Source organism: Aotus nancymaae, unplaced genomic scaffold, assembly GCF_030222135.1.
Source record: "Aotus nancymaae isolate 86718 unplaced genomic scaffold, 86718_ANA_hifiasm-v0.15.2.pri h1tg000028l, whole genome shotgun sequence".
NCBI lineage: Eukaryota > Metazoa > Chordata > Mammalia > Primates > Aotidae > Aotus > Aotus nancymaae.
The window spans coordinates 41,001,834-41,028,189 of NW_026988441.1; the positions used below are offsets into that span (position 1 = coordinate 41,001,834).

Consider the following 26,356-nt stretch of genomic DNA (forward strand, 5'->3'; position numbering starts at 1 on the left):
GCACGCTCAGCACACAGCAGGGTGCTTAATAAATGTCAAGTGCCCGCACGCCCTTGAGCACGGACTCATCAGACTTTACCCCCTCAATAGAGCCTGATGCATTATGCTCCTTTACAGAAGGGGAAACTGAGGCCCGGAGAGGTGGCCTGAGGCCGACTTTCTGCCCTCGGGAGGACACGCACCTCCAGGGAGAGGGACCCCCAGGGACGGGCTGGTAGGGTCTCAGGGCCGCCCAGTCCTGGGAGTCACGGTTGCCTCTCCTGCCCCTGAGCTCACCCTGCTGGGAGCGGAGCTGCTGGACCCACAATGGGATTGCAGTGCACGCAGAAAAGCAGGGACTTGCTCACCCCACCCCCACAGCCCTGCTGACACCCGCTCACAGTGACTCAGCCTGAGGTGAGGTGGCTGTGGGTCGGAGAGGGGAGACACACCCTGCCTTGGGTCTGATGGGGGAGGCAAGGCCCTGCCCTCGGGTCTGAGCGGAGAGACACACCCTGCCTTGGGTCTGAATGGGGAGGCAGGCCCCTGCTGTGGGGTCTGAGGGGGTAACAGGGCCCTGCCCTGGGGTCTGAGGGGAGGATCAGCTTTGCCCTGGGGTCTGATGGGGGAGGCAAGTCCCTGCCCTGGGTCCGATATAGGAGACACATCCTGCCCTGGGGTCTGAGCGGGGAGGCATGTCCCCACCCTGAGGTCTGACAGGGGACACACGGCCTTGTCCTGGGGTCTGAGGGGGAGGCTCAGCCTTGCCCTGGGGTCTGAGGCAAGTCGGGCCTGGACATCACCTGTCATGGACAGAGGGTGGGGTCTCTGCTCTCCACCTCCCCTGTGTCTGTGACTCCCACTCGTCCCCACCCAGAAGGCCTTGGGGTATGGAGTGGTTTGGGAAATAGTGCAGAACCAGAGGTGTGAGCAGGACCCAGGATAAGTCCCTGCTGCGCGCCTCATCCCACCCACAGTCACCCCTAGGCCAGGCCCGCTGACCACCAAGGAGGGTCCTGAGGGCCCCCACCTGCCCTCACCCCCAGGAGCCTGCGGTCTTCAGCCTTCCTGAGACAATGGCGTCCTTAGCCTCAGGGTGAGGGCAGCTGCACTCATTCTACCAGCCAGGTGTCCTGGAGGGGTCACAGGTGTACCATGTGGTACAGGCATCCCATAGGAGTACAGGCCTCTCATGAGAGGTACAGGTGTCCCATAAGGGACTCAGGCCTCCCATGAGGGATACAGGCGTCCCATGAGGGGTACAGGCCTCCCATGAGGGATACAGGCGTCCCATGAGGGGTACAGGCCTCCCATGAGGGGTACAGGCCTCCCATGAGGGATACAGGCCTCCCATGACGGGTACAGGAGTCCCATGAGGGGCACAGGCCTCCCATGATGGGTACAGGAGTCCCATGAGGGGCACAGGCATCCCATGAGGGGCACAGGCCTCCCATGAGGGGCACAGGCCTCCCATGAGGGGCACAGGCCTCCCATGAGGGGTACAGGCGTCCCATGAGGGGCACACGCCTCCCATGAGGGGTACAGGCGTCCCATGAGGGGTACACGCCTCCCATGAGGGGCACAGGCATCCCATGAGGGGCACAGGCCTCCCATGAGGGGTACAGGCGTCCCATGAGGGGTACACGCCTCCCATGAGGGGCACAGGCATCCCATGAGGGGTACACGCCTCCCATGAGGGGCATAGGCCTCCCATGACGGGTACAGGAGTCCCATGAGGGGTACACGCCTCCCATGAGGGGTACAGGCGTCCCATGAGGGGTACAGGCATCCCATGAGGGGTACAGGCGTCCCATGAGGGGTACAGGCCTCCCATGACGGGTACAGGAGTCCCATGAGGGGTACAGGCGTCCCATGAGGGGCACAGGCCTCCCATGAGGGGTACAGGCGTCCCATGAGGGGCACAGGCCTCCCATGACGGGTACAGGAGTCCCATGAGGGGTACAGGCCTCCCATGAGGGGTACAGGTGTCCCATGAGGGGTACACGCCTCCCATGAGGGGCACAGGCGTCCCATGAGGGGCACAGGCCTCCCATGAGGGGCACAGGCCTCCCATGAGGGGTACAGGAGTCCCATGAGGGGTACAGGCCTCCCATGAGGGGTACAGGCCTCCCATGATGGGTACAGGCATCCCATGAGGGGTATAGGCCTCCCATGAGGGGCACAGGCCTCCCATGACGGGTACAGGAGTCCCATGAGGGGTACAGGCCTCCCATGAGGGGTACAGGCGTCCCATGATGGGTACAGGCGTCCCATGAGGGGTACAGGCCTCCCATGAGGGGTACAGGCGTCCCATGAGGGGCACAGGCCTCCCATGAGGGGCACAGGCGTCCCATGAGGGGTACAGGCATCCCATGAGGGGTACAGGCGTCCCATGAGAGGTACAGGCGTCCCATGAGGGGTACAAGCGTCCCATGAGGGGCACAGTATCGGTCCTGAGAAGTGGAGGCATCCCAGGGAGGGCCGGGCTGGCAGGAGACGGGGGCTGAGGGCAGGAGACGGGGGCTGAGGGCAGCTTTAAGATGGAATATCACAGAGATGAAAAGAGAACCAGCTCACGGAACTTGCGCACACAGCACTCACTCTAAAGATGAAAAGAGGCTGGATGTGGTGGCTCACGCCCATAATTCCAACACTTCGGGAGGACGAGGTGGGTGGATCACCTGAGGTCAGGAGTTCAAGACCAGCCTGGCCAACATGGCGAAAACCCATCTCTACTAAAAATACAAAAATTAGCTAGCCAAAAATTACTTGTAATCCCAGATACTCAGGAGGCTGAGGCAGGAGAGTTGCTTGAACCCGGAAGGCGGAGGTTGCAGTGAGCCGAGATTGTGCCACTGCACTCCAGCCTGGGCGAGAGACTCCGTCTTAAAAAAAAAAAAAGAGGGAGAGCTGGAGAGAGAGAGAGAGAGAGAGATAATTGAAAAAAAAAAAAAGAGGGAGAGAGAGAAAGAGAGACAAAAATAATTGCAAAAAATGTTTGACCTTTACTTAGCAGATTCATCACTGGGGAACATATGGGTATAGCAATTCTGAAACTACCATGTGTCTTACAGGACTAAGCAAAGCAGCAAATACAGAGATATTATTAGGAAGCAGAGTCTTTGCTGGGCGAGAAAGAGGTAAGTATGACCCGGGAGAATGCAACAAAGAACCCTGCAGGGGTGGAACGTGACTGCAAGTTTCCCAGGCTGGGCAACACAGCAAGACCCCGTCTCTACCACAAACAAAAATGAAATAACCCGGGTGTGGTGGCATGTAGCTGTGGTCTTAGCTACTCAGGATGCTGAGGCAGGAGGATCGCTTGAGCCTGAGAGGTGGAGGCTGTGCTGAGCCATCATTGCTCCACTACTGCACTGCAGCCTGGGCAACGGGGCCAGATCCTGTCTCTTAAAAAAAAAAAAAGGCCGAAGGCCGGGCACGGTGGCTCACGCCTGTAATCCCAGCACTTTGGGAAACTGAGGTGGGTGGATCACGAGGTCAGGAGTTCAAGACCAGCCTGGCCAAGATGGTGAAACTCCATCTCTACTAAAAATAAAAAAAATTAGTCCAGGCGCAGTGGTTCATGCCTGTAATCCCAGCACTTTGGGAGGCTGAGGTGGGCAGATCACACGGTCAGGAGTTCAAGACCAGCCTGGCCAATATGGTGAAACCCTGTCTTTATTAAAAATACTAAAATCAGCCGGGCATGGTGGCGCAAGCCTGTAGTCTCAGCTACTCGGGAGGCTGAGGCAGGAGAATCGCTTAAACCCAGGAGGCAGAGGTTGCAGTGAACTGAGATTGCACCACTGCGCTCCATCCAGCCTGGTGACAGAGCAAGACTTCATCTCAAAAAAAAAAAAAGAAAAAGAAAAAATTAGCCAGGCATGGTGGCGGGCACCTGTAATCCCAGCTACTTGGGAGGCTAAGGCAGGAGACTCACTTGATCCCGGGAGGTGAAGGTTGCAGTGACCTGAGATCGCGCCACTGCACTCCAGCCTGGGCGACAGAGTGAGACTCTGTCTCAAAAAAAAACACAGAAGAATCCCATAGCACGGGAAACACTCAAATCAGCACCAGGGACACAAGCTAGCCCAGTGGGGAAGCCGGAAAACTCCACCACGATTGGCCCGGTTTCTTCAACACATAAATACAAGGCAGAGAAGACAAGGCTGGGAGTTACAGACTTAAGAGACACAGCACCCAGCCAGGTGCCGTGGGGGACGCCTGTAATCCCAGCACTTTGGGAGGCCGAGGTGGGTGGATCATGAGGTCAGGAGTTCAAGACCAGCCTGGCCAATATGTTGAAACCCCGTCTCTACCAAAAAATTACAGAATCAGCTGGGTGTGGTGGCGCGCGCCTGGAATCTCAGCTACTCAGATGGCTGAGGCAGGAGAATCGCTTGAACCCAGGAGGCAGAGGTTGCGGTGAGCAGAGATCGCACCACTGCACTCCAGCCTGGGCGACAAGAGCAAAACTCCATCTCAAAAAAAAAAAAAAAAAAAAAAAGGACTCGTCACCCAAGTGCCACCCATGATGGGCTTTGTCTGGGTCCTGACTCGAACCAACGGTGAAAGGATGTCCAAGATGCGTGACCACCAGGAATGAGACATTTTGTGTTGATGAAGATAATCAGGTGATGCCCGAGAAGGCTCTGTCATCCCTTTCTGTCACCAGCAAACCTCACACCAACCCAATCTGAGGAATGGCTCACAAATAACCAAGCAGAACTCCTCCAACGTGTCATGAAGGAAACTGAGGCACCGTCCCGGAGGAGGGGAAGGCCGCTCAAGGCGGTATGGGGTCTGGGATTGGATCCCGGCCCGGGAAAGAAAGATGGGAGTGAGAACCTGCCACATTCTAATAAAGTCGACACACAGGTTAGCTCATAGGATGCTGGCCGATGTTCATTTCCTGGCCTGAACCCTAGGGTTACATAAGAGGGAAGAGGAAGCTGGGTGGAGGGGGTTTGGGAACTGTGTGGGACTTCCGCAACTCTCCTGAGTCTCGAATTATTACAAAACATCAACAAGAACACATTCTTACAAATTATCTTCTTAGTGTTATTATTTTTTTGGAGACAGAGTCTCGCTGTGTCGCCAGGCTGGAGTGCAGTGGCGCGATCTCAGCTCACTGCAACCTCCACCTTCAGGGTTCAAGCGATTCTCCTGCCTCAGCCTCCCGAGTAGCTGGGATTACAGGCACTCGACACCACGCCTGGCTAATTTTTGTATTTTTAGTAGAGATGGGGTTTCACTGTGTTGGCCAGAGCAGTCTCGATCTGCTGACCTCTTGATCCGCCCTCCTTGGCCTCCCAAAGTGCTGGGATTACAGACATGAGCCACCGCACCCGGCCAATATATTTTTTTAAAATATCTTTTTACAAATTATTTTTGTAAAAATAATTTGTAAAATTTATTTTCCAGATAATTTGTAAAATACTTACAAAATTATCACAAAACAACAAAAAATAATTTGTAAAATTATATGTAAAATTTAAATAATTTGCAAAATTATTTTGTAACATTTACAAATAATTCATAAAGTTATTTTGTAAAATTTTATTGAAAAATTATAAATTTTATATTACAAATAATTGGCTGGGCATGGTGGCTCAGACGTGTAATCCTAGCACTTTGGGAGGCTGAGGTGGGTGAATCATTTGAGGTCAGGAGTTTGAGACCAGCCTGGCCAACATGGTGAAAACCCGTCTCTACTGAAAATAAAAAAACTTAGCCGGGCGTGGTGGCGGGCGCTTGCAATCCCAGCTACTTGGGAGGCTGAGGCAGGAGAATCACCTGAACCGGGGAGGTGGAGGTTGCAGTGAGCCGAGATCGTCCCATTGTACTCCAGCCTGGGCTACAGAGAGTGACTCCAACTCAAAATAATAATAATAATTAGTAAAACTATTTTGTAAAACTGTATTAAATTTTTGTAACATTTATTTTACTAATTATTTGTAAAATAATTAGTAAACAACAAGAATTTTTTTGAGACAGAGTCTCGCTCTGTTGCCCAGGCTGGAGTGCAGTGGTGTGATCTCAGCTCACTGCAGCCTCTACTTCCGGGGCTCACGGGATCCTCCTGCTTCAGCCTCCTGAATAGCTAGGAATACAGGTGTGAGTCACCACACTCAGCTAATTTATCTTTTTTAGAAACAGAGTCTTGCTATGTTGCCCAGGTTGATCTCAAACTTCTGGGCTCAAGCAATTCACCTACCTCAGCCTCCAAAGTGCTGAGATTACAGTTGTGAGCTACCTCCTCTGGTCCCAAACATTTTTTTTTTTTTTTTGAGATGGAATCTTGCTTCGTCACCAGGCCAGAGTGCAGTGGTGCAATCTTGGCTTACTGCAACCTCCACTTCCTGGGTTCAAGCAATTCTCCTGCCTCAGCCTCCCAAGTAGCTGGGACTACAGGCGCACACCACCACACCCAGCTAATTTTTATATTTTTAGTAGAGACAGGGTTTCCATGTTGGCCAGGCTGGTCTCAATCTCTCGACCTTGTGATCTGCCCACCTCGGCCTCCCAAAGTGCTGGGATTACAGGCGTGAGCCACCACGCCCGGACCCCAAAGTATTCTTTAAAGACATTTACAGGACAAATGGGGAAATCTGAACACTCACTGGCTATTCGATATGAAGGAATAATGGCTAATGGAGGAGGGGTTGATGATGTTATGAGCTGGAGTTTCGCTCTTGTTGCCCAAGCTGGAATGCAGTGGCCCCATCTCCACTCCCTACAACCTCCGCCTCCGGGTACAGGCAATTCTCATACCTTAGCCTCTCAATTAGCAGGCTTTACTACCATGCACCACCATGCCCGGCTAATTTTTATACTACAAAATACCTTTTATAGGTTGAAATGTGGCTCTCCTGAGAAGCTGCGGTCAAGTCATAACCCCCAGTATCTGTGAATGGCACCTTATTTAGAAACAGGGTTTTTGCAGATGGAATCAAGTTAAGATGGGATAACAGGCTGGACCCCGATCCAGTGTGACTAGTGTTTTTATAAGAAGAGGAAAAGTTAGCCAGGACACAGTGGCTCACGCCTGTAATCCCAACACTTTGGGAGGCTGAAGCAGGCTGAACCCTTGAGGTCAGGAGTTTGAAGACCAGCTGGCCAACATGGTGAAACCCCGTCTCTACTAAAGAATACAAAAATTAGCCAGGTGTGGTGGTGTGGTGGCACATGCCTGTAATCCCAGCTACTCGAGAGGCTGAGGCATGAGAATCACTTGAACCTTGGAGGCAGAGGCTGCCGTGAACTGAGATCGCACCACTGCCCTCTAGCCTGGGCAACAGAGCAAGACTGTTTCCAAAACAAACAAAAAATCACAAATGTGTTCAACATAGGAACAGATTCCTGCCTCTTCGAAGTCCAGGTGTGTGAGCTTAGTCAAAGTATTGCATTTCTCTGTGCCTCGGTTTCCTCATCTGTAAAATGGGGGTGCTCTGGCTTACACCACAGAACACTGCCTTGAGGATGGTAAGAGGCCTTCTCAAAGTTGGGAGGTGGCTGCAGCTGGAATTTCGGGTCAGTAACAACGGAGGGGTCTGCTCCAATGTCCCCCCAGCCAGGGAGGGAGGTTGGACTCCACATCCCGGCTTGCAGGACTCACAGCCTGCACAGTTCTGGGTACCACCCTCAGGACAGGTGGGTAGACAAGAAGTAAAATTTTTTTCCTTCCTACTCCACGTTGCTCCCCGGTCCCCCCAACGGTAACCACTGCCCCCTGGGACAGGTAACCCGAGAAGGGAATGCAGAGGGGATAAACAGGACACTAGCGACACAGCCTCTAAGAAAATTTTAATGTCCTCCACCCCGCACGAGGCCTGCAGAAGGTGAGGGAATAAATACAAAAGGTTAAGATGCGGCACATCCAGCCCCCAGCCTGCGAAGGATAGGGGGATGCTTCTGCGCCGCGATTTCCCTCGTCTGCAAACCGGGGCAGGACACGCTGTGAGCCTCGAAGCTCTGACAGTGTTTTCCAGCGGTCTGTTAACCCCTTGCAAAGGGAAGTCCCTGCACTCCCCGAGTCCCCGGGCTCCGGGAAGGCGTTCCTTGTCCTGTCCACTAGAGCGCGCCAGAGTCCACGCAAAAAGGCGCCAGAAGGCCCTACTCGCCCCATCCCAGGATGTGCGTCACCCACAGAGGGTCCCGGACCCCTGCCCAGGAAGTGACATGCCCGGAGATGGGGCTCCTGAGAGATGCCCACCCACCCAAGTCCTCAATCCCCCGGTTTCTTCACCTTTTCATCCACCCTGGCATCCCAAATGGCCGTTTTGCTCCTTCCCTTTCAAAGGAGGTAAACTGAGTCAAGCAAGGGCAGGAGTACCCTGGAGGGGCCGTCCTGGTGAGAGGCCGAGAAGAGAGCGGCCGACAGCGGGCTTTCCATCCCCGGACTCACTCGCGTGTGGGCTGAGGCTGGAGAGATAGACCAGGGACACTGGGGGTCCCCTGCAGCCGCTCCCTCCTCCCACCCGCCCGCCGGTGCCGCCTGCCTCAGGTGGGGCCTGGGTCACAGCAAGTTGATCTCGTCCAGGTAGCGGGCGAGCACCGAGTCCCGCACATCCTTGAAGACCTTGCGGATGTTCTGCGTGTCCGTGGCACATGTGTAGTGGCTGAAGAGGCGTCGGGAACGCGCGTCCCTCTTGCTGCCCTCGGGGCCGTCCGCGCAGCCGGCGTACATCCTCGTGTACATGTCCAGGATGAACCTCTTGGCTGCCTCCGCGTCCTGCTTGGGGCCTGGGGAAACAGAGTGCGGGAAGGGGGTCAGGACCTTCCCTCTTTGGACCTAGGGAGCCTCTGGAGACCCTCTTCCCCGTAACCAGGGCTGAAAGGGCCCCACGGATCGCGGTGGTCATTCTTCTGTGCATTGACGCCATCTTTTGTGGCCCTAGCTGGTCACATGACTCAGGCCCTGCCAATGGGAGCGCAGGAGAGGGTCTCACAAGAGTCATGTGACCTGAAATGGACCAATGAGACCCAGCTCTGGGGCTTTGGGCAGAACTGTGTTAAAGAGAGACGCTCTGCCAGGCGCAGTTGCTCACGCCTGTAATCTCAACACTTGCGGAGGCGGAGGCGGGTGCATCACGAGGTCAGGAGTTTGAGACCAGCCTGGGCAACACGGTGAAACCCCGTCTCTACTAAAATACAAAAAATTAGCGGGGCGTGGTGGCAGGCGCCTGTAATCCTAGCTACTCGGGAGGCTGAGGTGGGAGAATTGCTTGAACCCAGGAGGCAGAGGTTGCAGCCAGCCGAGATTGTGCCACCGCACTCCATCCTGGGCTACAGAGCAAGACTCCGTCTCCAGAAAAAGCAAACAAACAAACAAACAAAACCAGAAACTCTGTCTTGGCTTTGCAGCCGATGGAGTTGGAAGACTGCAGAGACATATCCCAGGAATGTGCAGCTGGGGGACCCAAGGCCAAAGAAGGGGAAGGGAGTCCCTGAAGTCAGCCTCGGTGGCTGCTCTGATAAGCCACGTCACAGTGCTCAATGCCTGTGTACTGAAAGCACAACGTGAATTATGAGTTTCGGAGCCCTAGACTTGGCTCTGCTACTGTCTCCCTAGTGGGTTATCTAAAATAGTATTTTAATCCCTGCAACCTCTCTGAGCCTCAGTTTCCTCATTTGTAAAATGGGGATCAGAACAGTCTTGGGCCTCACAGAGTTGTCTCGAGGATGTAACATTTTGTAGAAGGTTCAGTGCTTAATAAACAGAAGACGTGATGATTTTAACCTATCAACATAGTTTCAGAAGGACAGGGTCGTAGTAGAACGGTTAAGTGCGGAGGTTCTGGCTCTGGGTCTGGACAGCCTGGACTCAAACCCTGTCTGTGCCGCTAACTGGTTGTGTGACTTGTCAAGAGACCGCATCACTCTGTGCCTCAGTTTCCCCATCTCTATAACAGCTAGATGAATCAGTCTGCCATGTAGCTGTTTGTTTTGTTTTTGTTTGTTTTTGAGATGGAGACCTGCTCTGTCACCCAGGCTGCAGTGCAATGGCACGGTCTCGGCTCATGGCAACCTCACCTCCCAGGTGCAAGTGATTCTCCTGCCTCAGCTTCCCAAGTAGTTGGGATTACAGGCACCCACCACCACACTCAGCTAATTTTTGTGTTTTTAGTAGAGATGAGGTTTTGCCATGTTGGCCAGGCTGGTCTCAAACTCCTGACCTCAAATGATCCCCCTGCCTCAGCCTCCCAAAGTGCTGGGATTACAGGCATGAGCCACTGTGCCTGGCCCTGCATGGTGTTTTAACATGAAGATGAAACAGGCTATGTAGAGTGCTTCCACCAGTGCGGTAGATGTGTTAGCTGTTGTTACTGATTTATTATTATTATTATTATTGCTTTGAGACAGAGACTCGCTCTTTCACCCAGGCTGGAGTGCAGTGGCATGATCTTGGCCCACTGCAACCTCCACCTCCCGGGTTCAAGTGATTCTCCTGCCTCAGCCTCCCGAGTAACTGGGATCACAGGCCCCCATCACCATGCCCAGCTAATTTTTATATTTTTAGTAGAGATGGGGTTTTGCCATGTTGGCCAGGCTGGTCTTGAACTGCTGACCTCTAGTGATCTGCCCACCTCAGCCTCCCAAAGTTTGGTTTATTATTATTATTATTATTATGGGCTTTTTTTAAAGATGGGGGTTTCATCATGATGGCCAGGCTGGTCTTGAACTCCTGATCTCAGGTGATCCACCCACCTTGGCCTCCCCAAGCACTAGGATTACAGGCGTGAGCCACCGCGCCCAGCCTCGGTTTATTATTATCATCCCAAATATTATTTAGTACAGAGGAGGGAAGGGCTGAGAGTCAGCAAAGGGTGCTCCAGCCACTTGTGCTGGGAGGCAAGGAGGAGTCATGGGAGGTTCCCTTTGACTTGAATGAAAAAATATCCACCTTATCCTGTTCCCAAATTCTCTAAGCTACAATCTGATTCCCAGGCCTGCTCAGCAGGGAAGAGGGGCTGTCCAGGCCACCATCCTGGAACAACTTGACCTCTATCTCCCAGACCCTGAGTCTTGTGGGCACGATTGGCCAAAATTGGCCTCATGAGCTCTGAGACATGACAAGACCAGGGGTCAAACCCTGGTGACTTCTCCAAAGCTTATGTTTGCTGGCTGTGGACCTGGTGTTGAGCATGTACTAAGGACTTCATCTACTATAGCTGCTTGTATATTGAGGTGAACGGTGTTCCCCAAAATTCATGTCCACCCAAAACCTCTGAATATGGCTTTATTTAGAAATGAGATCTTTGGGCCTAGCGCAGTGGCTTATGCCTGTAATCCCAGCACTTTGGGAGGCTGAGGTGGGCAGATCACAAAGTCAGGAGTTTGAGACCAGCCTGACCAACATGGTGAAACCCCCATCTCTGCTAAAAATACAAAAATTAGATGAGTGTGGTGGCATGCACCTGTAATCCCAGCTACTCGGGAGGCTGAGGCAGGAGAATCACTTGAACCCAGAAGGTGGAGGTTGCAGTGAGCCAAGATCACACTACTGCACTCCAACCTGGACGACAAACTGAGACTCTGTCTCAAAAGAAAAGAAAAGAAAAGAAATATCTTTGGCCAGGTGTGGTTGGCTCACACCTGTGATCCCAGCACTTTGGGAGTCTGAGGCAATCACGGGGTCAGGAGATAGAGACCATCCTGGCCTTGGTGAAACCCCGTCTCTACTAAAATACAAAAAATTAGCCAGGTGTGGTGGCTCATGCCTGTAATCCCAGCTACTCAGGAGGCTGAGGCAGGGGAATCACTTGAACCCAGGAGGCAGAGGTTGCAGTGAGCCAAGATCGTGCCACTGCACTCCAGCCTGGCAAAAGAGCAAGACTGACTCTCAAAAAAAAAAAAGAAGAAAAAAGAAATCGGATCTTTGCAGATGTAATTAGTTAAGTTAAATTAGGTCATGGCCAGGCATGATGGCTCATGCCCATAATTCTAACCCTCTGGGAGGCCAGGGCAGGTGGATGACAGATGTGTGCTTGGGCCCAGGAGTTCCAGATCAGCCTGGGCCACATGGCAAAACCCCAGCTCTACAGAAATATACAAAAATGAGCCAGATGTGGTGGTGCGTGCCTGTAGTCCCAGCTACTCAGGAGGCTGAGGTCAAGGCTGCAGTGAACTGCTGTGATCACGTCACCTCACTCCAGCCTGGGCAACAGAGCGATACCTTGTCTCAAAAATAAATAAATTAATTAATTAAGGTCATACAAAGTATGGGCTCTAAACAATGATTGGTGGCCTTCTAAGAACACGAGAGGACACAAAGACATTGTGAGAAGCCAACCATGTGAACACGGAGGCAGAGATGGGAGTGATAGGTCCACAAGCCAAGGACTGTTGGCCACCATCACAGGCTGAGAGAGAAGCATGGAATGGATTTTCCCTCAGAGCCTCCAGAAGGAACCAACCCTGCCAGCACCTTATCTGTGGACTTCTGGCCTCCTGAACCATTGTTTTCCGTGGTTTTAAGCAGCTCAGTTTGTGGCACTTTGTTACGGCATCCCCAGTTAATGAAGGCAGCTTATCTCCAAGATGGCTGCTGTCACTTCCTTCCCTCCCTGTGTACACGTGTCATTCCTCCATCAAGAGGTGGAGCCTCTTTCTTTTGAATCCAGGCTGATACGAATGGTGTGCTTCATAAACAGAATGTGGCAGAGGTACCAGCTGACATTTCTGAGGCTATCATGAGAAGTAGCTTCCACCTGGGCTGAAGTCTGGCTACCCTGAGGCAGCCATATTGTGAGTAAGCTCAAACCATATGAGGAGGCCATGGATTATGAGGCACCAAATGGACAGAAGAGAGAACAGAGGAGGTGGAAAAGGGAGAGAGAGAGATAGAGAGACTGGAATAAAGGGGAGGAGAGAGAGATGAGATGGGAGAGAGAGGCAGGGAGAGACAGAAAGAGAGGCCAGGAGCACCCAGGCACCAGACATGTGGGAGAAGAAGCCATCTTGGAAGTGTATCTCCAATCCCAGGCAGCCCAGCTGATGCCACATGGATGAAAGATGAGCTTAGTTACCCAGCTCAACCCTTTTCAAATTCCTGACCCACAAAGTCATATGCAAAGGAAAACGGCCAGTTTAAGTCACGAAGTTTCGGGATGGTTTGTTTCTCGGCAGTATCTGTGGGAAGTAGGAAACTTCCTCTGCAAAGTTTCCTTTCTTGATAAAGGATAATAATAATTACGATTATCATAATAAATGTTAGAAATAATAGTCTCTTTGAAAGACTTTCTGCAAAGCCTTCTTGCTTTCTACTAGTGACTCTTTGTCAAGCCCTATGTTATGTAGCTGTTAGATGTGCTCACGGGCACGTAGTACATTCTATGTCCTTGTCCTTTAACCAAGATACCTGTGCTGGACGTGCTCACAGGCATGTCCAAGCTCACAGCCTATGCCCATTCCTTATTTGGACTTCCTTTTTGTTCTCCATTGCTTTTACCTGTTTAGAAAAGTTTTTTTTTTTTTTTTTTGAGACGGAGTTTCGCTCGTTACCCAGGCTGGAGTGCAATGGCGCGATCTCGGCTCACCGCAACCTCCGCCTCCTGGGTTCAGGCAATTCTCCTGCCTCAGCCTCCTGAGTAGCTGGGATTACAGGCACGCGCCACCATGCCCAGCTAATTTTTTTTTTGGTATTAGTAGAGACGGGGTTTCACCGTGTTGACCAGGATGGTCTTGATCTCTTGACCTCGTGATCCACCCGCCTCGGCCTCCCAAAGTGCTGGGATTATAGGCTTGAGCCACTGTGCCCGGCCCTAGAAAAGTTTTAAGTTGTTAGCCAATGAGGTTTTAGTTTAGATTGTGAGGTCTGGCTCCAGCCGACGGAGATCAGACACGGCAGTAAGGACGGCCCCTGTGTAAAGGATAAATATGTTGCTTTTTCTTTGTTTGTTGTACTCTCATGTCAAGATGGCTGACGAGGGCACCCTTTCTGCAGAAAGTAGAGATTGCCTTGCTGAGAGATCCTTTGTCTCAGTGCTGATTTTTCTTTGTGGCACCAAGCATGTTTCCAACAATAGCTAAGCAGGATACTTCTCCCACCACGCTTTATCCTCACAGTGGTGTTCCGGGGAAAATGCTAGTAAATATACACTGTCCCCACATAGGTCCCTGGATTAACCTCACAACTTTGCCTCCCCTTGGTAAAATAGACTAAGAGGTGCCCAATACTTGATGGTGTTTCTCTGCAGTTGCCCTGGCCTTTTGACTCTCTGGATGTACTGAGAGTTTGTTCCCAAACCTGTCTATCCCACTTGTATGTGTCTTGATTAATATGCAATTAGAAGAAGGATTATGCAAACCTATAGCTATAAGTGTCACATGAAAGGAGGTCCTTATATTTACAAAAACAAAGCTGTGTGCTTTGGAAAGACTGTTCAAGGCTCTGCTTTTAAAAATAAAAGAAAAAAATGGATTAAAAAATAGAAATTTCTATCCAATTAGGTATAGATGAGATGACTATGAAAGATTAAAAAAACATTCAGGCCAGGCACGGTGGCTCACGCCTGTAATCCCAATACTTTGGGAGGCTGAGGTGGGTGGAAGTAGAGCCTGGATTCACATCTCTCTTCGGGGCTGCTCCTGGGAGGCGAAGGGTATAGAAAGTTCTAGAACTACTTACCCTGGAAACTGGGGAAGTAGGTAGCCAGGTGGGAGGTGGGGATTTTCTCCTCCAGGATGTCGGTTTTGTTGAGGAAGAGGATGACGGATGTGCTCTTGAACCAGGGTAGCTCCAGGATGGTACCAAACAGGGCAAGGCTCTCCTTCATGCGGTTCTGTGTTGGGGGCAGAAGCGGCTTGTTGCTTCAGCCAGCAGCTCGGACAGGAAACCCTCCCACGTGGAGGGGGGCTGTTGGCTACCGTCCAGGGGTGTGGCTCACCCCTACCTGCCTGGCTGGGGCTGAGCGGGGTGTGCCCGTCTCTTCGTGGACAGCTGCCTGGGTGTGCGTGACATGGTTTTCTGGGTGTGCGTGACATGGTTTTCTGGGTGTGCGTGACATGGTTTTCTGGGTGTGCGTGACATGGTTTTGTGCCTGTTCTGGTTTAAAGGGTGTCCTCCCAAAATTCACGTCCACCCAGAACTTCAGAGTGTGACATTATCTGAAGAGAGAGTCTTGAACTTCTGGCCTCCCAGTGTCCTAAGATTACAGGCATGAACTACCGCACCTGGCCCGGAGGTAGGGTCTTTGAAGAGGTCGTTCAGGTGAGAATAAGGTGGGCATCCAAGTCTGTGACTGGTGTCTTTATAAGAAGGAGCAGACCTGGCCGGGCACGGTGGCTCACACCTGTAATCCCAGCACTTTAGGAAGCTGAGGCAGGTGGATCACCTGAGGTCAGGAGTTCGAAACCAGCCTAGCCAAAATTGTGAAACCTCCTCTCTACTGAAAATACAAAAATTAGCCGGGCCTGGTGGCTCACGCCTATAATCCCAGCTACTTGGGAGGCTGAGGCAGGAGAATCGCTTGAATCCAGGAGGCAGAGGTTGCAGTCAGCCCAGATCATGACATTGCACTCCAGTTTGGGCAACAAGAGCAAAACTCTGTCTCAAAAAAAAAGAAGAGGAGGGAGTGAAGGTGTGGTGGCTCATGCCTGTAATCCCAGCATTTTCGGAGGCCAAGACAGGCGGATCACTTAAGGTCAGGAGTTGGAGACCAGCCTGGCCAACATGGTAAAACCTCTTCTCCTAAAAATACAAAAATTAGCTGGGCGTGGTGGCTCATGCCTATAGTCCCAGCTACTCGGGAGGCTGAGGCAGGAGATTCGCTGGAACCCAGGGGGCTGAGGTTGCACTGAGCTGAGATGGCACGACTACACTCCAGCCTGGGTGACAGAGTGAGACTCATTAAAAAAAAAAAAAAAAAAAAGTCCTAGCAAAGTAGCTCATGCCTGTAATTCCAGCACTTTGGGAGGTCAAGGCAGGCAGGTCACATGAGGTCTGGAGTTCGAGACCAGCCTGGCCAACACGGTGAAACCCCGTCTCTATTAAAAATACAAAACAAATTAGCCTGGCATGGTAGCAAGCACCTGTCATCCCAGCTACTCAGGAGGCTGAGGCAGGAGGATGGCTTGAACCCAGGAGGCAGAGGTTGCAGTGAGCCGAGATTGCACCACTGCACTCCAGCCGGGGTAACAGAGCAAGACTCCGTCTCAAAAGAAAAAGTCTCAAATGCCTTGTGTTATGGGCACATCATGTTTTCCAAAAATTCATACATTCAAGTCCTAAACCCCTACGACCTTGGCATGTGAACTTCTTTGGAAACAGGGTCATCACATGGGGAATTCACCCAGATGAGGTCGTACCACAGTACAGAGGACCCCGATCCCAGACACCTAGCATCCTTATGAAAAACTGGATACTGGCCAGGCCCGGTGACTCACACCTGTAATCCCAGCACTTTGGGAGGCCGAGGCGGGCAGATCACAAGGTCAGGAGTTCGAGACCAGCCTGGCCAATATGGTGAAACCCTGTCTCTACCAACTATTAAAAAAAAATTATCACACCTGTAATCCCAGCACTTTGGGAGGCCAAGGCGGGTGGATCACAAGGTGAAGAGATCGAGACCATCCTGGCCAACATGGTGAAACCCCGTCTCTACTAAAAATACAAAAAATTAGCCAGACATGGTGGCACATGCCTGTAGTCCCAGCAACTTGGGAGGCTGAGACAGGAGAATCGCTTGAACCCAGGAGGCGGAGGTTGCGGTGAGCCGAGAATGCGCCATTGTACTCCAGCCTGGGCAATAAGAGCGAAACTCCATCTCAAAAAAAAAAAAAAAATTAGCTGGGCGTGCTGGCACACGTCTGTAATCCAAGCTACTCAGGAGGCTGAGGCAGGAACATTGCTTGAACCTGGAGCAATTTGGTGGAGGAACCTCAGAACGGTGGAGGTTGCAGTGAGCCGAGATCCCCTACTGCACTCCAGCCTGGGCGACAGACTGAGATTCTGTCTCAAAAAAGCAAAAAGGCACAGTGGCTCGTGCCTGTTGTCCCAACACTTTGGGAGCCCGAGGCGGGAGGATCACTTGAGCCCAGGAGTTCGAGACCAGCCTGGACAATATAGTGACACCCCATCTCTACAAAAAGTTTTTTAAATTAACCGGGCATGGTGGCACGCACCTGTAGTCCCAGCTACTCAGAAGGCTGAGGTGAGAGGATTGCTTGAGTCCAGGAGTTTGAGGCTGCAGTGAGCTATGATCACACCACTGAACTCCAGCCTGAGCAAGACTCTGTCTCCAAATAAAAACGAGGAAATTTACATACAGACGTGCACACAGAAAGGATGGTGTGTGTGAGGTGGAGGCAGAGATCGGGGTGACCCCTCTACAAGTAAGGATCACCAAGGATCACCGGCCACCACCAGGACCCAGGAGAGGCTTGGGACAGATTCTGAGGTGGACCCAGCCCTGTCTACACATCCCTGTCTGACTCCTGGTCTCTGGAACTGTGGAGAATAAATATCTGTTGTTGAAGCTGTCTGGTCTGTGCAGCTTTCTTACGAAAGCCCTGGGAAATAAGTCCGTTTCGTGTGGCTAGACCAGAGGACAAGCAGTATCAGGGTGACCTAAAATGCATTCTGTCTAATTCAGTCTGAAAGTCAAAATTATATCATCTGACCCTCAGGTCCCCAAACTGTCTGGGTGAAACCTCAACCCCTGAAGTCACGCCTTGTGGGTAATAATGCACCCGACCTTTAGGCTCAGGGATTAAGTAGGAGGAAGGGTCACATTCCCAAAAGCAGGAGCCGCCTCGGGCCTTTCTGAACTGAAGCAGAACGTCGCGCCTGCGGGGAGAACTGCTCTCTTGCGCTGGCTGCGCCTGTGTGTGTGCAGGCGGCCGTGTCTGTCTCGGGGTCGAGTGTTCCTCGGGGCGGGTGGTGCTTGTGTGGCTGTGCATCCACGTGTGACTGACTCCAGGATATATCTGTGAAGCGTGTGACAGAAGCCCTGGGGTTCCGTGGTGTGGCCAGAGCATGGACAGGAATTTTCACGTGTGCGTGTGCACGTGTGCATTGCATGTGTGCTTGTGTGTGTGCATGTGTAGTGCACGTCCATGTGTTCATGTGCACGTGCGTGTGTGTCGGCACGTATTGTGCATGTGTGCATGTCTGTGCACACATGTGTGCATAAGTGTGCGTGATGTGTGGTGCGTGTGTTCACATGCATATATTGTGCAGTGCTCGTGTACATGTGCACATGTGTGTGCGCGCACGTGCATGTATTATGTCCATGAGTGTGTATGTGCATGTATAGTGCATGTGAGTGTATGTGTGTGCATTGTGTGTGTGCATGCATGTGTGTGTAGTGCATGTGTGTGTCTGGGGTCCTGGCCAGACAAATGCTATGGGTCTGTGTCTTGCTGCAATCTGACCACGAAAGGATGAAAGATCAAGTTCAATGCCATGCTGGGCACACAGGCCCACTGAAAAGCAGGGACACCTTGCTTTCTGCACCAGAGCTTCCTGCTCGGATGAGGGTCCCCGGGTCGACAGCGGGAAGGGTGAAGGAGGCGGTGGCACATACCTCCTGGTTGTTCTCTTCCAGGCATTGGTCGTATTCACTCAGCGATGCCAGGTAGATGAGGGCGATCACGTTCTCGAAACAATGGATCCATTTCTTACGCTCTGACTTCTGGCCTCCGACGTCCACGATCCTACAGGGAACCAGGGTGCCCCCTTTCAGAGCTCAGGACCCTGCTCCGTGACACCCCTGACCCCCGTCACGTCTGGGATATGCCAAGATCAATAATGGCAGTAGCAGGAACAGGTGCCAGCCTCTGGGGGATTTGCCATGTCATTCACACGAGGCAGGGATGACTCTTCACTCCCATTTTACAGATGAGGAGACTGAGACGCAGGGAGGAGAGGGGACTTTCCCAAGCTTCTACTGTGCTGGGCTGCCTGCCTTCTAACCCTACATTAGAGGGCAGCAGGTCGAACAGATCTAGGATGTGCCCTGGTGCTGGTTGGGTGACCCAGCAAGGGAAATTGCCAAACATCTCCAAAACTCAGTTTTCCCATCTGTGCTATGGGGCTCCTGTGCTCAGGCTGGCCATGGGAGTGTCCAGCGGCCACACAGATGGGAACGAGGTCGGTTCCCAGAGCACACGTCCTCCCCTCCATCTGTGGCTCAGCCCCACACGCCACAACAAAAGCCTGAGCCCTGCCCCCGCCTTCCTGTTCTCTCTCTTCTGAGAAATGTGGGTCACTGATAACCATCTGTGCGTCATTTCCCTGGGGATGCAACCGTTACTCAGGAAGTGCCAGAGCAGAGGCTTTGGACGAGCCCGGGCCTGAAGCAAGAGGGGACTTGCCCCATTGCACGGGACGGGAAACCGAGACTGGTGATTAAGCCGTTAGGCTGCCGCTGGCATATGTGTCTCCTGATCCCTGAGACACGCTCCCCCCACGTGCCCTCAGAGTCCCTCAAACCCCACATCCAGAACCAGAAAGGGGCGAGCGGCCATCAAGAGGGGGCTCTGAGACAGGAGTGGGGTCAGCAACTGGCCAGTTGGGTACTGTGGGTGTCACCTCCCATCTCGGGACTCAGTGTCCTCTGAGCCCTCACTCCATTCATTGCCTGGCTCCTGGGCCATACTTGAAAATCACCTCCTCGGCCCAGAATTCCTTCTGTGATTCCCCAGCCTCTACCTTCACTCCTGGACTTTTACCCAACCACCCACCCATTCATCCATTTATTCACTCATCCCTTCACTCATCTATCCACCCACCCACCCAACCATCTATCCATTTACTCATCCATCTAGCTATCCATCTACGCATCTATCCATCCGTCCATCATCCACCCACCTGTCCACCCATTTCCTCAATCTACCCATCCACCCGCCCATCCATCTCTTCATCTACTCATCCATTCATCTATCCACCCATTATCCATTTACCCATCTATCCACTCACTCATCCACCCATCTACCCACCCACCTACTTATCCACTTATCCATTCATCCATCCATACACTCATCCATCCACACATTCATCCATTTATCCCTCACCCACTACCCATCCACCCATCCACTCATCCACCCATCCATCTGTGTATTCACCCATCCATTTATCCATCCCACCTACCCATCCATATCTACCCACCTATCCATCCATCCTTCACTCACCTATCCATTCATCACCCATCCACTCATCTGCTCACATTCACTCATCTATCCATCTACCCATCTATCTATCCATCCATCATCCACCTACCTGTCCACCAGTTTATTCAGTCCACCTGTCCACCCACCCATCCATCTCCATCTCTCCATCTACTCATCCATCCATCCATTTATCCAACCATCTATCCACCTTTTATCCATCTACCCATCTATCACTCACTTGTCTACCCATCTACTCAACCACCCACCCACCCACAGACTCATCCACTCATCCATCCATCCTTCACTCACCCATCCACCCATTCATCCATTCATCAGTCACCCATCCACCCATCTACCCATTCATTCATCTACCCATCCACTCATCCACCCATCCATCCATGCATTCACCCATCCATTTATCCATCCTACCTACACATCCATATCTACCCACCTATCCATCCATCCTTCACTCACCCATCCACCCACCCATCCATTCATCCATCACCCATCCACCCATCTACCCATTTATTCATCTATCCATCTGTTCATTCACCGATCCATTCACCCATTCATCCATCCATTCACTCATCCATCCATCTATCCATCTACCCATCTGCCCATCTATCTATCCATCCATCATCCACCTACCTGTCCACCCATTTACTCAATCCACCTACTCACCCACCCACCCATCTCTCCATGTACTCAGCCATCTATTCATCTATCCACCCATTATCCATCCACCCATCTGTCCACTCACTCATCCACCCATCTACCCATCCACCCCCCCACCCATCCACTTATCCATTCATTCATCCATTCATTCCTCCACTCATCTATCCATCCTTCACTCACCCACCCACCACCCATCTGCCCATTGCTTTATCATTCATCTACCCATCTACCCATCCATCCACTCATTCATCTTTGCATTCATCCATCCATCCATCCATCCACTCATCCTTCTACCCATTCATTCATCCACTCATCCAGCTCCTTCGCCCCTCCTACAGGAAGTCTTCCCTGCACTCCCAGGCTGGGCCCAGGTGGAACGCTCACCGCAGGTTGGTTTTCTGCACAGAGAAGCAGTATTCGTTGATGCCAGTGGTGGGCATGCGGCTGCGGAGTACGTCCTGAGCTGTGGGGACATAGCCCTCCTCCGTGATGCGCTCCAGGTGGGACAGGTAGCTGCGGAGCAAGGAGTCCTGAGGCCCAGCCTTGCAGCCAGCCTCCCTTTGCTTCCCAGGGTCCTACACAAGGCCCAGCGAGAACCTGCTGGGGCTGCTGGAGGAGGAGAGCTCCCTTGTAGGGGGCCAGGATCCCTGGGGTTGGCAGATGGCCCAGGAATGTCCCCCACCCCGAGGCAACAGAGCCTCAAGGAAAGCAGCTTCACACTCAGAGCAGGGTGACCCCACGGATGGCGTGACATGAGGAACGGCCTCACTGGGGAGTGGTGTCTCCCCAGAGAGCTGCTATGCCAGGGGTGGCACTGCCCCAAGAATACTGGTAGCCTGAGAATAGTCTTCCCAGACGCCAAGTCACCTTGGACATCCATCACACCTAGAACAGGATCCCACTAGGAATAGGGTTAACCTCAGAACAGGGTCTCCCCGGAACAGGGTCCCCCCAGAAGAGGGTCCTCCCAAGAACAGAATCACCCCCAGAGGAGGATCACCCCCAGAACAGGGTCCCTTCTAAAACAGGGTCACTCTAGGAACAGGCTCCCCCCAGGAATAGGGTCACTCCAGGAATGAGGTCCTCCAGGAATAGGGTCCCCCTAAGAACAAGGTCCTCTCAGGAACAGGGTTCCCCCAAGAACAGTGTCACTCTAGGAATACAGTCCCCACAAGAATAGGGTCACTCCAGGAAAAGGGTCACCCCCAGAACAGGATCCCCCAGGGAACAGTGTCTCCCTGGAAACAGAGTCACCCCGAAGAACAGGGTCCCCCCAGGAACAGGGTCACCCCGAAACAGGGTCCTGGCAGGAACAGGGACCCTGAGGCACAGGGTCACCCCAGGAACAGGTTCTCCAGGAATAGGGTCCTCCCAAGAACAGGGTCACTCTAGGACTCTAGGAATATGACCCCCACCAGGAACAGAGTCACCCCTGAAACAGGGTTCCTACAGGAACAGGGACCCCCAAGCACAGAGTTACTCTAGGAATGCAGTCCCCCCTAGAACAGGGTCTCCCCCAGGAAATGGATTCCTTCAGGAACAGGGTCACCCCTAGAACAGAGTCCCTTTATGAACAGAGTCACTCCAAGAACAAGATCACCCCTGGAACAGAGTCACCCCCAAGGAACAGGGTCCACCCAGGAACAAGGTCCCCCCAGGAAAACAGTTACCCCCAGAACAGGGTCCCCCCAGGAATTAGGGTGCCCCCCTGGAAAGACTTCATCCTGGAGCTTGACCATAGCCCATCTGCACCTACAGCATCTCCGGCTGCGGGGAGCCAGCCAGCCTGGCCCTTGCCCTCGGCCCCTCCCCACGTGCCCATCCCCACGGACCACAGACTCACTACACGGCTGAGTCGAGCAGGTGGAATTCCCGCCTGCGCTCATAGCAGGCCCGGATGCCGGCGTCCCTCCACAGCCACTGCACGGCCACGGCGTAGCGCTTCTCAAAGGTGGTCACTTTATAGGGGTCCTGGCTCATGACCAGGCTGGCGTGGTGCTGGGGAGGGAGGACGGGGGCAGTTAGGGCAGCCGGTTCGAGCGGGGCCTCCCCAGGCCTCTCTGCAAGCCCCCGCGTCCCTCTCTGAAACACATTCTCTCACACTCCCTTTCTTCTTCCCCAGAGCCCCCTGTGCCTCGGGGTGCTGTTCCTGTTCCTGAGGGAATCCGGTTCCCGGGAGAGACCCTGTCCTGGGGGGGATCCCATTCCTGGAGTGACCCTGTGCGTGGGGGTTCCCTGTGGCTGGGGGAACCCTATTCCTGGAGAACCCTGTTCCTGAAGTGACCCTGTGCCTCGGGGTCCCTGTTCCTGGGGGGAATCCTGCTTCAGGGGTGACCCTGTTCCTGGAGGGACTGTATTCCTAAAGTGACTCTGTTCTTGGGGGGACCCTGTTCCTGGGGGGACCCTATTCCTGGAGAACACTGTTCCTGGAGTGACCCTGTGCCGGGGGTGGGGGGGGTGGGGGGTGGTCCTTGTTCCTGTGGAACCCTGTTTGAGGGGTGACCCTCTTCCTGGGGGGACCATATTCCTACAGTAACCCTGTTCTTGGCGGACCCTATTCCTGGGGGGACCCTATTCCTGGAGAACCCTGTTCCTGGAGTGACCCTGTGCGGGGGTGGGGGGGAGTGGTCCCTGTTCCTGTGGAACCCTGTTTGAGGGGTGACCCTCTTCCTGGGGGGACCATATTCCTAGAATAACCCTGTTCTTGGCGGGACCCTATTCCTGGGGGGACCCTATTCCTGGAGAACCCCGTTCCTGGAGTGACCCTGTGCCTCGGGGTCCCTGTCCTGGGGGGACGCTGCTTCAGGGTGACCCTGTTCCTGGAGGGACTGTATTCCTAAAGTGACTCTGTTCTTGGGGGGACCCTGTTCCTGGGGGGACCCTATTCCTGGAGAATCCTGTTCCTGGAGTGACCCTGTGCCTCAGGGCCCCTGTTCCTGGGGTGATCCTGCTTCAGGCGTGACCCTGTTCCTGGAGGGATTGTATTCCTAAAGTGACTCTGTTCTTGGGGGGACCCTGTTCCTGGAGAACTCTGTTCCTGGAGTGACCCTGTGCCTCGGGGTCCCTGTTCCTGCGAGGACCCTGTTTCAGGAGTGACCCGGTTCCTGGGAGCACCCCACACACCTCTAATTTGCCCTCCGTCTGTTCCCGGAGGGAAAAGCGCAGGCCAGCACATGAGAGGCTGCAGAGGGCACGTGTGCTCGGGCGCGCCCAGGCTCAGGGGGTGGTGCCCAGTCCTGCTCTTTCCACTCGCTGGCTCCCAGGAGGCAAGGAACAAAGTCCCCCCATTCTACAGATGAGGCGACTGAGGCACAGAGTGCCGAAGCAATCTGCCCCACACAGGTCCCCCGGAGGCGCACGATCCCCGAGCTGGCCGGCGGGCCCTGGGCTTCCCCATCTTTTCACAAACAGCCCTGGCTCCGTCCAGACACTAGGGCAGTTCAGACCTTTGTGATGGACCCTGTGTTGTGTGTGCATCTCTCTGTGCGTGTGCACGTGCAAGTGTGCTAATGTGTGTGTACAGATGCACCCATGTGCATGGGTGTGTGATGTGTGTGCATATTTGTGTGGGGGGCACGCTCATGTATCCTTGGGTCATTTGTGGGTGCATGCATAGGTGTGCATGTGCTTGTGTGTGTGTGTGCACATGTGCGTGCATGTGCATGGGGGACTGCATGGGGGCATGTGCGTATCCTCGCGTGTTTGTGTAGGCGCGTGTGTATGTGTGTGCATGTGGGAATTTGCATGCATGCTTCTGTGTGTGTGTATGTGTGTACACGTGCATGGGTGTGTGCACTTATTTGTGTGCATCTGTGTGGTGGCATGTGTGTATCCTTGTGTGCATTTGTGTGTGCACACATGTTTATGTGTGTGCATTTTTGTGTGTATACTTGTATGTGCATGTGTAAGTATGCACACATGTCTGGAGGACATGGCCCTGCCCCAGGGTCTGGGGAACCCTACCCTGGGCCCCACCTGCCCCGGAGGCTCACCTTGCTCTCAGGCCTGCTGAAGGGGATCTGCAGCCGCTCCATGGCCTCAATCATGGTCCGCATGGACACGAAGATGTTCTGGTAGACCAGGCCCCGGAAGCCCTTGCGCTCCTCCTCCGAGTAGCCGGCGCCATGGATGATCCGCATCTGCTTAATGAAGGTGCTCTTCCCGCTCTCGCCGGGGCCTGGAGATGGAGCAGGAGACTGCTCAGACCCCACGGGGCTCCCATCCCCGACACCCCCAACCCCACACCAGACACCCCAACCCCACACCAGGCACCCCCAACCCCACGTCAGGCACCCCTAACCCCACGCCAGGCACCCCCCAACCCCACACCAGGCACCCCCAACCCCACGCCAGGCACCCCCACCCAACCCTATGCCAGGCACCCCCAACCCCACACCAGGCACCCCCAATCCCAGGCCAGGCACCCCCAACCCCACGCCAGGCACCCCCAACCCCACGCCAGGCATTCCCAACCCTATGCCAGGCACCCCCAACTCCAGGCCAGGCACCCCCAACCCCACACCAGACACCCCAACCCCATGCCAGGCACCCCCAACCCCACGCCAGGCACCCCCAACCCCACGCCAGGCACCCCCAACCCCACACCAGACACCCCAACCCAACCCTACACCAGGCACCCCCAACCCCACGCCAGGCACCCCCAATCCCAGGCCAGGCATCCCCAACCCTATGCCAGGCACCCCCAACCCCAGGCCAGGCACCCTCAACCCCACACCAGGCACCCAACCCCACGCCAGGCACCCCCAACCCCACGCCAGGCACCCCCAACCCCACGCCAGGCACCCACACCCAACCCTATGCCAGGCACCCCCAACCCCAGGCCAGGCACCCCCAACCCCACATCAGACACCCCAACCCCACGCCAGGCACCCCCAACCCCACGCCAGGCACCCCCAACCCCACACCAGACACCCCAACCCAACCCTACGCCAGGCACCCCCAACCCCACATCAGACACCCCAACCCCACGCCAGGCACCCCCACCCAACCCTATGCCAGGCATCCCCAACCCCACACCAGACACCCCAACCCCACGCCAGGCACCCCCAACCCCACGCCAGGCACCCGCAACCCCACGCCAGGCACCCCCACCCAACCCTATGCCAGGCACCCCCAACCCCAGGCCAGGCACCCCCAACCCCACACCAGACACCTCAACCCTACGCCAGGCACCCCCAACCCCACGCCAGGCACCCCCAACCCCACACCAGACACCCCAACCCAATCCTACACCAGGCACCCCCAACCCCAGGCCAGGCACCCCCAATCCCACACCAGACACCTCAACCCCATGCCAGGCACCCCCAACCCCACGTCAGGCACCCCCAACCCCACACCAGACACCCCAACCCAACCCTACACCAGGCACCCCCAACCCCACGCCAGGCACCCCCACCCAACCCTATGCCAGGCATCCCCAACCCCACACCAGGCACCTCCAATCCCAGGCCAGGCAACCCCAACCCTATGCCAGGCACCCCCAACCCCAGGCCAGGCACCCCCAACCCCACACCAGGCACCCCGAATCCCAGGCCAGGCATCCCCAACCCTATGCCAGGCACCCCCA

The 26,356-nt window shown here is 54.1% G+C and overlaps 1 protein-coding gene across 2 annotated transcripts in view; it reads right to left on the reverse strand.

Moving 5' to 3' along the window:
- Positions 1-7,768: 7,768 nt before the first annotated feature.
- The window catches only part of GNA15 (G protein subunit alpha 15), a 31,925-nt gene continuing 13,337 nt past the window's right edge, over positions 7,769-26,356 (reverse strand). For both annotated transcript variants that reach the window (XM_012436412.3, XM_012436414.2), the window contains exons 2-7: positions 24,762-24,946; positions 22,613-22,767; positions 21,154-21,282; positions 18,510-18,639; positions 14,612-14,765; positions 7,769-8,724 (exon numbers count right to left, since the gene is read on the reverse strand). In XM_012436412.3, the coding sequence (XP_012291835.1) occupies positions 8,498-8,724; positions 14,612-14,765; positions 18,510-18,639; positions 21,154-21,282; positions 22,613-22,767; positions 24,762-24,946 (980 nt within the window). In that variant the 3' untranslated portion in view covers positions 7,769-8,497. The remainder of the gene's footprint in view (positions 8,725-14,611; positions 14,766-18,509; positions 18,640-21,153; positions 21,283-22,612; positions 22,768-24,761; positions 24,947-26,356) is intronic.